This window comes from Acomys minous, assembly GCF_964271855.1.
Source record: "Acomys minous genome assembly, chromosome: 7".
Lineage (NCBI taxonomy): Eukaryota > Metazoa > Chordata > Mammalia > Rodentia > Muridae > Acomys > Acomys minous.
In genome coordinates, this window is record NC_140488.1 from 96139745 (window position 1) to 96152207 (window position 12463).

Here is a 12463-nt window from a genome sequence, read left to right on the forward strand (position 1 = left end):
GATTTGCTGTTTGTAAAAAGCCAAGAAACATCTGCAACTCGGTTTTGTTTTATGAGATGGGTAATCCAGTTGGGTAATGCTATCTTTGCTCAAAACAAGTTGTAGCTATTGAATCCTTATTAAATAATAATATTAAATATTGAATAATTGAATAATATTGAATGATAATACTATTATTCAATAGGCAGATTAGTTAATCTATAGGTATGAAACTAGTTTTTACAACAAGGGCCAAACTTAGCCCTATCTTAGTGAAACAAAAGCACTATCTCTGTAACTTTTTCCTCTTGTGTGCCCATTTGATTATCTTTATATTTTCCAAAAGGGAATGTTTATTTGTTTTTATTTTTTGGTTTTTCGAGACAAGGTTTCTCTGTGTAGCCTTGGTAGGTCTGGACTCTCTTTGCAGACCAGGATAGCCCGAACTCACAGAGATCCACCTACCTCTGCCTCCCAAGTGCTGAGATTAAAGGTATGCACCACTACGTCCAGCCCCAGGAATGTTTATTTTTAATAATTATTTGAAGCAGAAAAATAAACTTGTAACTTAAATTTCCTTCTATCAAGTTATCTTGCATGTGTTAAGTGGTAAATCAAATTGCACTTAAGGACTAAGGCAAGCATAGAATATTTCTTGGTTATATTTAATATATTTTGTCTCTTGGTAATAATTTGGCTTATTTATCCTGGACTCATCAGACAGTTGTTGAAAATAGTCATTATACTGTCAACATACTTTTAAAAAACTCTGACAATTGAGCAGAATCATAATCTAAGAATTTTTTTTCCTTTTCAAAGTCACCTCTCCTTAATTCAGTTTCTCTTCTTTTGTTTTTGGTTTGTTTGTCTGGTTGTTTTTCAGTGCTTGGGATCAAAGCCAGGGCCTTGAACACTTGAGACAAATATTTGCCTCTGAGCTAAACTGCCAACTCAACTGTTCAGCCATTTGTTGTTGTTCTGAGATGAGTCTTGTTAAGTTCCTCAGCCTGACCTAGAACTTGTGATCTCCCTGCCTAAGTACCCGCGGTCTGGGATTACAGGTGTATCTGGTCATGCCTACCTTAACAGAGTAAATTTTAACCTAAGTATTTTAAGAAAATATAAATGGTTATCAAACTCCTATAAGAAAAAATATGCAAGAGTAAGTAGCTTAGGCTGTGAGTCATATAGTATCTGTGGCAGTTTGTTGTGGTACAAAATCAGCCACAAACAACATGACAATGAATGGGCATGCCTGTAGCCAAGAGAACTTTATTTACAGAATCAGGGCACCTTGTTTAGTTTAGGACTGTTGTTTCCCAACTCCTGACCTAAAATGCTGATTTTAGCAAGGGGAGGAGATGATTTGAAATACAATATTTGCTATTTGTAGTTTGGAGGTTTGGCTCCCAGCTTGGTGCCTTTGGGAGGTGTGGAATGTTTAAGAGGCCTGACAGTCATGCAGAGAGTGCCCTGAAAGGGAGATTCCAGTATTCCCTCTCTGTCTCTCCTCTTCCTCTTGGTCACCAAGGGAGCGGCTTTGCTTCTTTTATATTCTCTGCTCTGTCCCTGTCTTTGTCATCATAGACCAAGCAATGGGTCTGATCACAAATTGGAACCTTCAACACTGTTAGCCAAAATAAGCCATGTCTTTATCTAAGCTGAATCTGCCAGGTATTGATTTTACTAGTAGAAAGAGGACTCACACAACGCTAAAGAAAGCACACAGTCAAGTTTGCTGTTTGCATTGGGGATACCCAAAGACTGCCAATTCTGAAGGGACCCATCACAACAGTTTCCATAGTTACACTCATGCCCATAACAAGTGGTTCACATTTGACTTATAACCTTTGGGATTTCAAATAAACTGGAATTTTAAATTTAATGATTCCTTCACAAAACTCTTTGACGCTAGAAGAGGTAGTGCACACCTATCATCCTAGACTTGAGGAGGCTACGGAGGCAGGAGGATCGTGAATTTGAGACCAGCCTGGATCACACAACAAAAACCCTGTTTAAATAAAAAAAACCAAAACAAAAACTATTTGAAAGTTTCATTGGAAAAGCCCCGAAATCTTTTGATTCTCTTCATGGATGCTAATATGATATAAAATTGAAAGTGTATAAGACTTCTTAACACTGAACCACAGGAAGGAAACTGTCCTCTTTAACCACTTGGCTTGTCTCACACGGTGAGTGTAATTTTGTAAAAGCTCAAGGTTCTGTTTTAAATGGTTGTTGCTGTGCTTGTGGTTTCCTGTTGTGGAAGCCAACTTATGAAACGGGGCCAGGTGCTGTGTGGTCACTTCCTTACCGAACGCCCATACGTCTGACTTGCTGCTGTATTTGAAGTAGTGGAACACCTCTGGGGCCGACCACTTGACTGGAAACTTGGTTCCTACTGAGCTGACATACTGGTCATCAAGAACATATCTGTAGGGGAAACATCAACACAGACGTCAAGATATATGCTCTTGTAAACTGGGAAGACCCCCAACTGGGCATTGTTGCCTCCACAGCCCACCATCAGCCGGGCTGGTGAGGGACCTCCATGGCCAGCTGAATGCTTTGGTTTTCTAGATAATTTGTTTTTTATCCCCCTTCTTCTTCCTGAGACAAGGTCTCATGTAGCCCAGTCTGGCCTTGAATTATGTAGCCAAGTATGACCGTGAACTCCTGATATTGAGACTCTACACCTGACGATATTTAGTTCTTTGAGTTCTTTTCATTATGGCAGCTCAGTTTTTAGTGATTTGTAAGCATTTAGGAAGTGTAACTCTGAAAATAGCAAAACGTGAATGTAAATTGTTTGATAACTATCAAATCCCACAAAATTGTGAGCATACAGTGATTTAGAACTCTACTCCAACACTGCCTGTAATTCTACCACTCAAGATACGGTTTTTGCTTGTGCTTTCTGATTGTGTCTTTTCTCTATTTGCAACTTGAACAGAACTGGGCTTCTGTTGCTTTGAGATTTGCTTTTATTTTTTTTTCCTCAACCTCAATCTGTGAGGATTTTCCCAGATGGTATATTTTCTCCTTCAGCATCATGTTTGGTGACTGAACAGCATCCACTCCCAGGGAGCAATACAATTTACTGAATTCTATAAGCCATTCTTAATTTTCTATCATAAATAAAGATGAAACTATCTGATGGAAAAAAAAATCAAAAACAGAAAAAGAAAAACTCAAAGATGTCCTCTAGGCTATGTTTATCATGACTATAGAATGGAAATGACCTCAACATACTCGTGTTGAAGAATATGTACATACATAGAATAGAATGCAACTGTTCAAAATGATAAAATAAAAAGCTGTTCATGAAGCCAGGCGTGGTGGCGCACGCCTGTAATCCCAGCACTCAGTGAGGCAGAGGCAGGCAGATCTCTGTGAGTTCAAGGCCAGCCTGGTCTACAAAAGCATGCATGTGTAATGTTATTCTACTTTGAGGGGAACAAAGAGTAAATGTACATATTTTTGGCTATACTTAAGAATAAGGCCTGAGTTGGGGAAATGGCTCAGCATTTAAGGGTATGCATTGCTCTTCCAGAGGACTTTAGTTTGATTCCCAGTACCCATATCAGGCAGCTCACATCCCCATGTAACTCCAAATCCAGAAGAATCCCATTCTTCTGTCCTGTGTGGGCACCTGTGTTCATGCGCTCATACCTACACAGACACATGCACACAAAATTCACATAATTAAGAATAATAACAATATAAAAATCTTTTTTAAAAGAATAAGACCAACAGAATTATTATAAAATAAAATCAAAATGGCTCACCCAAAGAAATTAGTATAGTCAAAATGTATATGTGTGTGTGATTTATGCATGTATGCTCATAGATGCGCATGCAAAAGCCAGAGGTCAATGTCAATGCCAGATGCCCCCCCTCCAGGGTTTCTCTGTGTAGCCTTGGCAGTCCTGGACTTGATTTGTCAACCAAGCTGGCCTTGAACTCACATCGATCCACCTGCCTCTGCCTCTTGAGTGCTGGGATTAAAGGCGTGCTCCATCACCGCCCAGGTCCAGATGCTTTTCTCAATCACTTTACATCATCATTTTTTTTAAAAAAATTTATTTTAAATTGTGTGTATGTTCAAGGGCTATCTTTCTCTCTGTGGTGTGTGTGTGTGTGTGTGTGTGTGTGTGTGTGTGTGTGTGTGTGTGTGTGTTTGTATGTGTCTGTGTGTTTGCCCAAGGAGGCCAGAAGAGGTGTTGGTTCTTCTGGAACTGGACTTACAGGAAGTTGTGAGCCACCTGACATGAATGCTGGAAATAAACTCCAGTCCTCTGAAAATTCAGCCAATGTCCTTAGCTGCTGAGCCATCTCTCCAGTCTCTCCAAATTACTTTTTTGAAATATGGCCCCTCACTGCTGGCTGGCTCTCCCCCCCCTCTCTCACACACACACACACACACACACACACACACACACACACACACACTCTCCGCCCCCACAGTTGCTGGGGTGACAGACACACCACAGTGCACGGATGTGATGTGACGTGCTGGGAATCCAAGACCAAACTCCTGCTCCTGCAGCAAGCGCTCTATTGACTGAGCCGACCACTCAGTTTGAAATCAAATCCTTGACAACAACTGATGGGAATGTGACACCTCACGATGAGTTAGAGGTCATTGATGCTATAGCCGGCCACACCAAAGAGAAAGGCTGTCTGGCTTACCTCGTCATTCCAAAGTCTGAGACTTTCACAGAGAGATCACTGTCCACCAAACAGTTCCGAGCAGCCTTAGGAGGGAAAGCAAAATCTCCAAGTAGTAAAAGCAAACAAGGATCTCTGGACATCAGAGTCAGATATTTCCTCCCTTCAGGTTTATTCCCAGTGACATCCAACACAACCCATCACAACCCCAAGTGCTCTGAAGTGGGCTTAAAAAAAAATTCCTTGTAATTTTCAGTTTTTCAAAACTAAAAATGTGCTTGCCTAAGTCTGTTCATCCAAGCATCCACACTTATAGAAAATATACTTGAACACAATCCTAGCTTACGAAGGGGAGAGCCAAAATGTCTTCCACTAGCTCCTGTGTGCATTCACAGATGCTTGAAAGTCATGCATGCTGCACCCAGGACTTATGGGACGCATTGGTCTGGTGTGAGCAGTCTGTTTGCTAGACAGCACAAGCAAATGTCTAAAGCTAAAAGCCAATGAATACCAAAAAGTTAGAGGAACTCCCACCCCAACCCAAACACACACTTTCCTTTCCATCTCATTTTTTTTTCATTTTCAGTTATTGTAGCAAGTGCTTTTGCACTAAGTTCCTTTCAGAGTAAAGGTCAACTTCCATTTAATTATTTTGACACACACTAATTTGGCCCAAGTCTTTGCATCTGTTCTTCACACCACAGCACAGGTAGTGGAGGAGATTCTCAAGCCTTATTTTACTCTGATGGCTCTCTCCTCCTCTTAAAGATTTTATTCTAAGACTGTGGTCTTTTGATGGCAAAAGTATGAGGCTCACGGGAGGCACAAATGAGCAAAGGAAAAGCAAAGGCCTTCTCTTTGTCAACGGTCCCAGCAGCCCTCTCTCTGAGCAGGGACCTGGGAGCTGGCTCCTTCTCTCCTTACCAAATCCCGATGTATGAACTGGTGGCTCTCCAAGAAGGCCATGCCTTCACAGACATCGTAACACATTTCTAAGAGCTGGGAACTTTCTAGTCCTTTCCCATGACTCTTCAGGTAATCGAGCAAGCAGCCATTCGTTATATACTCGGTTACTATGTAGATGGGGTATTTCTTTGAACATACTCCATAGAATTTAACCAGCTTGGGATGACTGAGTTTCCTGAAAAAAAAAAAAAAGAATCGATTTAAAAAGTTCATTTTTTCAAGATGGCCTGAGCAAGGATGAGCAGAGTCTCATTCCTTCTACCTAAACAAAGAAAGAGAACAGGGATCTTAGGAGCTTGTTTGGGGAAGCAATAATCTTTGGAGGCACAAAGGAAAACAGTGCTTTGCCTCAGATCTGAGACTCGCAAATCTGGCAGCCACTCAGCAGGGCTCTCAGTCTGGAGGTATGGCACTCGCCTTTTCTCTTGTGAATCACGATAGTGGTATGTGTAGAAAGATATTATAATTTGAAAAGTGTATATAACACCAAAAATAGTTGATGCTAGCCAGGTGCAGTGGCACAGGCCTTTAATCCCAGCACTCGGGAGGCAGAGGCAGGTGGATCTCTGTGACTTTGAGGCCAGGCTGGTCTACAAAGTGAGTCCAGGACAGCCAAGGCTACTGAGAAACCATGTCTGGAAAACCCAATAAAAACAAACAAACAAACAAACAAACAACCCCAAACAACAACAATAATACTCCCCCTAAATGGTTACTTTTCAAGGAAGTGAAACTACATATGATTTTTTTGTATCTTTTCTTGTTCTCTCTCTCCTTTTTTTTCATTTTTACAAAATGCTTGTGTGTGTGCTTGTGTGTGTGCGCACATGTGTGCATATACATATATGTTTGTGTGTGGAGGCCAAAGGACAACCTCAGGTGTAATCTTCAGAAAGGCCACCAGTCTCCTCTGAGAAGGGGTCTTTCACTGGCCTGAAGCTTTGCCCAGCCTCATAGGCTGACTGCGCAGTAAGCCCCAGCAGTGTTGCTATCTCCACCTCCCCAAAGCTTGGATCAGCTTTACAGATTATTTATAGAACTCTTTAATGACAAGATACACTTTAATATTTCACCAGGAGACACTGGCTATACCATGTACCCGAGAAAAATTTTTAGAAAGAATTTTATGCTCGGTGAAAGGGGGACACCAAGGAGATTTCTTTAGTTTTATATAACAGTGTAGTTATCAAGGACAGAAGTAGCTGCATAGTTTGAAAGTTCTGGGGAAAAATGAGAATAGGGAAAAATAATTTTTACAACTTAATTTGACTTAAGCATGATAGCTCACACCTGTCTTCCCTACACTTAGGAACATGAGACAGGGGAGTTACTGTGATTTTAAGGCTAAGTTGGGTTACACAGTAACTTTCAGGCCACTCTGGGCTACAAAGTAAGACTCGGTCTCAAAACTGCCAACCAAACAAAAAGAAAATTTTCTTTTGCAATGATGAAAACAGCATAAAAGCAAGTACTGGGTGGGGTAGAGTCCTTGCTAATAGGGAGTGATATGTCCATTAAGACAGCCCTGGCCAAAGGTTTGTATTCATATAGCATCTCTACTTCTGAACAATTCTTCAGGTATATTAGAAGGGATGGTTGCAACTTCCCTGTCTCTTTTGATGTTTGAAAGGAAATTACCAAGGAAATGGGCCTGGAGTATTTGCCTGTAAGCATGTCTCAGTAAACTGCTGAATAGTTCTTTCAATAGATGGGGATATGTAAGCCAAATAAATCCTTCCCTCTCCATGTTGCCTTTGGTTTTCACAGCAATAAAAGGACCTGCATATTTCAAGTGTATTGAATGTGTGTATGGTGGAGGAGAGCCGTCAGCCCTGGCTGCCACTCCTGCAGAGCCATCTGCCTTGGCCTGTGAGACAGGGTCTTTCATTGAGACCTTAGATTCCTCAGTTAGACAAGGTTGGCTGGAGAGCGAATGGCAGAGATCAGCCTGCTTCCTCCTCCTCCTTAGCTCTGGGATTGCAAGCATGCATCACCACATCCAGCTTTTTAACATGGGCACAAAGGATTGAGCTCATGCAGCGCAGGCAGCACTTTACTGTCTGAGCCATCTCTGCACCAAGGCCCTGATAGAACACTTTTGGATCCTCCCTGATTAGTTTTCTAAAAAAAAAAAAGTGACCAGCCATGCTGTTCTGCCTGAGTTGAAAGGGTTTCTAAGTGTGAAGGGTTTGCCCACCCCAGGACTCCTGAAGACCATCCTTGAGTTTGTTCCTTCAAGAGGAAGCCATGCTATTCCTAACCAATACCACTGACTAACGCATTGTTGTTTATGGGAGCTGTGAAGGGAATTTGGATATACTGGGTGATGTATCTACATATAACTACTAAGGCCCTTGGTAGCGCAGGACAAAGTTGTGAGCAGGAAAATGATTGAGGGTAGAGAATCTAAAGACATATAGGCCAGTGTCTACTTTCTCAATAGAATCAAAAATATTCTAAATTCAGACATGGGCTTTCAAGGTGTTGTGCAGGTCTACTTGTCAAATTAGGAGCATAACACTGATTTTGTTTAACAGCTTGTTAGGCCAAAATATCATTCCTAAATCTACAACATATGTACAACATCTACAACATATGCCAAGCTTTGCAAACGTTAGGGACAGGGACTGCTAATGTTAATGTTCTTCTACGGAGATTCAACATTGTCATTCCCGGGGAGAAACTTACATCATGGTCTGGGCCTCCTGAAAGAATTCATCTTCTGACATGGCACCCTCCTTGATCATCTTTACAGCCACATCGTACTGCCCCTTCCACTTGCCCAGCTGGACCACTCCAAACTGGCCGCTTCCCAGCTCCTTCAGTAAGGTAATCTCTTCTCTTTTCAGTTCCCAAATTCCTAAGGAAGGAAGGCAGATACCTTAGAGGCTGTGCCAATAACTTTGAAAGTGATTTGTTCTGCAATGAGATTTGTGTATCCACAAAATGAAAAATAAGAGATCGTTTGAAGTTAATAACTTTTAAAACCATCACAGGAAAATGCTGCTCTCAATGCAGCTGCAGTTCTTGACACAAAGAGTCAAAAGGAAGTATTGTTGCCATCTGGGAGCGTCTTGACGATAATTAATGTCAAAAGATGCTTAATGCTCTTAAGTTGGTAAAACATTGTTAGATTTTTTTTTTGTAAAAACAAATTAAATTGTGATCAACGTGGCTGTTATTACCCCAAATACAGAGTTGAGAACTGGCTCTAAATAGGAAAAGGCATAGCATCCAGGTTAAAAAAAAAAAAAAAAGACAGGCAAGTGATGCTGGAGCCGAATGGCAATAGCTGGTCAGAATAAACAATTGTGTGTGTGTTTTTTTTAAAGCTGTGTAGATAGTTTAAAAAAACAAATGAATGAAACAAATTAGACTAAATTTTCCCCTGGTACAGTCTGAACAAAGACTTCCTTCCTGTCATCCATCATGTGTCAGTTAGGTGATCACATGTGTTTGAACCCCCAAAATGGTAGGAAATGGAGTTTCAGAGCCCAAGGGTGTGTCCATACCACTTCCTAGAGCCACAGACACCGGGACTTTGTTGGCCTTGGTTGACACTGGGTGGCGGAGCCGTGTGATCATGCCTGCAATAGAATCAGCAGCATATTGTCACATTATCATCATATCATGTTACATAGAATCACTTCACATTCTCCCAGTAAGTTAAAATACAGAAAGTGAATCAATGATGAGTGTACAGATGAATGTTCAGTGACTTGAATCAGCAAACTCATTTAATGCAAGAATCTAAAAGAGCCAGTCACTTCATGTGACATTCCATAGGGACTAGGTACTAGATGGAAACTTTTACATAATTTTTCTCATTCATATGTTACTATATTTTTCCAGTCCTACATTTACAAATGCAAATAAATAGCACACAAATCTGAAAACCCTCGAATAATAAACATATATATTTACACCTAAAAAGTAATAGTGAAATTAAATCTATTTGCAATTTATGTTAAACTTTCAAGCCATTTTCATTTACATATAGGTATGGTAAACTTGAATTAAAATAATCATGCTTATAGTATCTTCAAAGAAACCACTGAAAAGAGTAAATGATTATTGCTTTAATCACTTTAAGATGGTTTCCTACTTAAAACTACCACACATGTGATTTCCCTTCCTTCCTATTTAGGTATTTGTTTTCTTTTTAGAAATATTTATCAAATGTTTTTAATACCAAACCTTTAATCAGCAGAAATAAATACCAGCACACATAGTATAAGTTTTTATTTTTCAAAAGCATATGAATATCCATATAGAAATATATGTATATTTATACATACATACAACCTTTGTGTAAGAGAAATTATGATTATTTTGAAAGTAGTTTGCATCTTATGATTTCTATTAGAAATGCAATGTCTTTGTGATAAAATTTTTAATTAAAAATAAATTAGAAATTAATACCTTCTTTTGAAATATCTATATGTGCAGCTACAGCTATAACAACCATTGTGTGAGTCATAAAACACACTGACAAACTGAAGATTTAATGAAATGATATTTAGAAAACACAATGATAAATAAACACCTTAATATCTTTTTTTATCCTGTGTATCCTCTAAGATGCAATCGTTCATTTAGTGGTATTGCTCATATAATTACTTTCCGAAGAGTTGCTATGGTTAAGCTAAACAATTGAAGAAATTTGAAAAACACACACATGCAAGAACCAAAATGGAACTGAAATCAAGTCAGATGTAGTAGCACTGCATAGATGCAGAGCCAAAGATTCATTTTCACTCACTGTTGGAAATTCGCCAAGTCATTGCCTGTAATGGATACTGTTACAGACCTGGGAGATGGCACAGTTAGCAAAACATTTGCAGCACAAGCATTATGATGTGAGTTCAGATCCCCAGTACCCGTGTAAAAATCTGGCACCATGGTGTCCATCTTTAATTGTACCATTGAGAAGGCAGAGACAGGCAGATCCCTGGAGACTGATGGTCAGCCAGAACAACCAAATCAGTGAGATCCAGGTTCAGTGAGATATGCTGGTCAAAAATAAGGTGGAGAGTAGGGAGGAAGGCACCAGTATTGACCTTGTCTTAGTCACTGCTTTATTGTTGTGTAGAGACACCATGACTAAGGTAACTCTTGAAAAAGAACTCATTACCTAAGGTGGTGGGAAGCAAAGAGAGTTGCTATGGTTCCTCTAACCCTTCGGATCAGGATGTAGCTTTCAACACTTCCTCCAACCAGGTCACACCTACCTCAATAAGGCCACACCTCCTAGTCCTTCTAATTCTTTCAAATAGTGCCATTCTCTGTGCCTTCAAACATATGAGCCTGTGAGGTCTTTCTCATTCAAAATATCACATAGCTCCTAACAACAACACCACAGTCTTACAACTGGGGCAGATGGGAAAGCTAGTTCAAAGGGCATGAGAGCAGGAGAGTTGGACCCATCCCTTGCCTCTGGCTGTGGCATTGGGTGAACTAGCTGAGATAGTGCTGGAGAGCTCATCCTGATGTTGTGGTTTCAGGAGAGCTGCCAGGCTGACCAACTCAGCCACCATGCAGGTCCAGATCTAGCACTTTGAGTTGGCCCACTCCAACATCTACCCCATCTATGAACTGGTGGAGTGCATGAGGGAGCCAGTCTTGCAGATCCATGACACTTGGCAACAATGGATGTCCAAGAGAAGTCCTGGTGAGGATCCAGTATTGATAATGTAACAGAAGTCAGAGACCTCAAACCAGACCAATGACTCACTGCAAAGAACATTTGTAAATAAAGATGTGTGGACAAAAGGATGTACTGTGGGGCATACCATGACATGCTTCAGCTCCCATGCTGAAATGTTTTCTTTCTTGTTTTGTTTTTATTTTCCTTTTTGTGGGGGAGGTTGCAAGGGTGGAAGGCAGACACAAAGGGACAGAAAGGCAAGTGGGACTGGGATGCATGATGTGAAATTCATAAAGGATCAATAAAAAGTAAAAAAAATCACACATACTTCAAGCCTTTACACACATATGCACACACACACACACCTACACAACATATATTATACCCCTTCACAGAAGTACTATTACAGAAAATAAGGATACTCATCACTTAAATAATATTTTAAGAGAAAAACAGATACTAAATATGAAAGAAATATTTATTAGTAGGAGTATACACTTCTGCAGCTTTTAGTTTTTGAATGTTAATAACCTTTGTCTTAGAAACTAGCAAGAGAATCAGTTAAGCAAATGTGCAGTGCTATGCAGTAAAATATCCATTAACATGTAAAAACATGATCCATTACTATTCACCAGAGGACTACAGCAAAATGTGATAGAATTCTACATAGCAGTTAAAGAGAACCAGGTAGGCCATGAATATTTGCTTGGAAAGTCCTCTAAGGCAGGCCTAGTAAGGAGAACAAATTGAACATTCCGCAGATAATGACCTTATCTCTATAAACTGTAATGTTTATGAATATGTAATTTATATATAGCAAACATTAGTATCTATATACAAAAATATGTCATCATTGACACTATCCTGTGCTGAGAAGTTACCCATCCAATTATGCACATTTCTGTAATATTTAAATTTTATAATCAACTTGCTCTTATGGGCAAGGAAAAAGACCTGGAAATAAATAGTTGTATTAAAACAAATTTCCTTTGGGGTCTTGAGAGATGGTTCAGTGGTTAAGAGCACTCACTGTACTGCTCAGCCTTTCAGGGGACCTTAGTTTGGTTCTCAGCACCCACATTAGGTGGCACTCAACCATCTGTTACTGCAGATCTGATGCCATCTTCTGCCCTCTGTGGGTACTGCATTTATATACACAAGGCATATCCACACATAATTATATATATATATATATATATA

The 12463-nt window shown here is 40.0% G+C and overlaps 1 protein-coding gene across 3 annotated transcripts in view; it reads right to left on the minus strand.

Annotated features, from left to right (window-relative positions):
* BMX (BMX non-receptor tyrosine kinase) overlaps positions 1-12463 on the minus strand; it is a 58272-nt gene that overhangs the window by 5992 nt on the left and 39817 nt on the right. For all 3 annotated transcript variants that reach the window (XM_084790761.1, XM_084790762.1, XM_084790760.1), the window contains 5 exons: positions 9129-9203; positions 8305-8476; positions 5575-5791; positions 4672-4736; positions 2294-2412 (listed from right to left, as the gene is read on the minus strand). In XM_084790761.1, coding sequence (XP_084646887.1) covers positions 2294-2412; positions 4672-4736; positions 5575-5791; positions 8305-8476; positions 9129-9203 — 648 coding nt within the window. The remainder of the gene's footprint in view (positions 1-2293; positions 2413-4671; positions 4737-5574; positions 5792-8304; positions 8477-9128; positions 9204-12463) is intronic.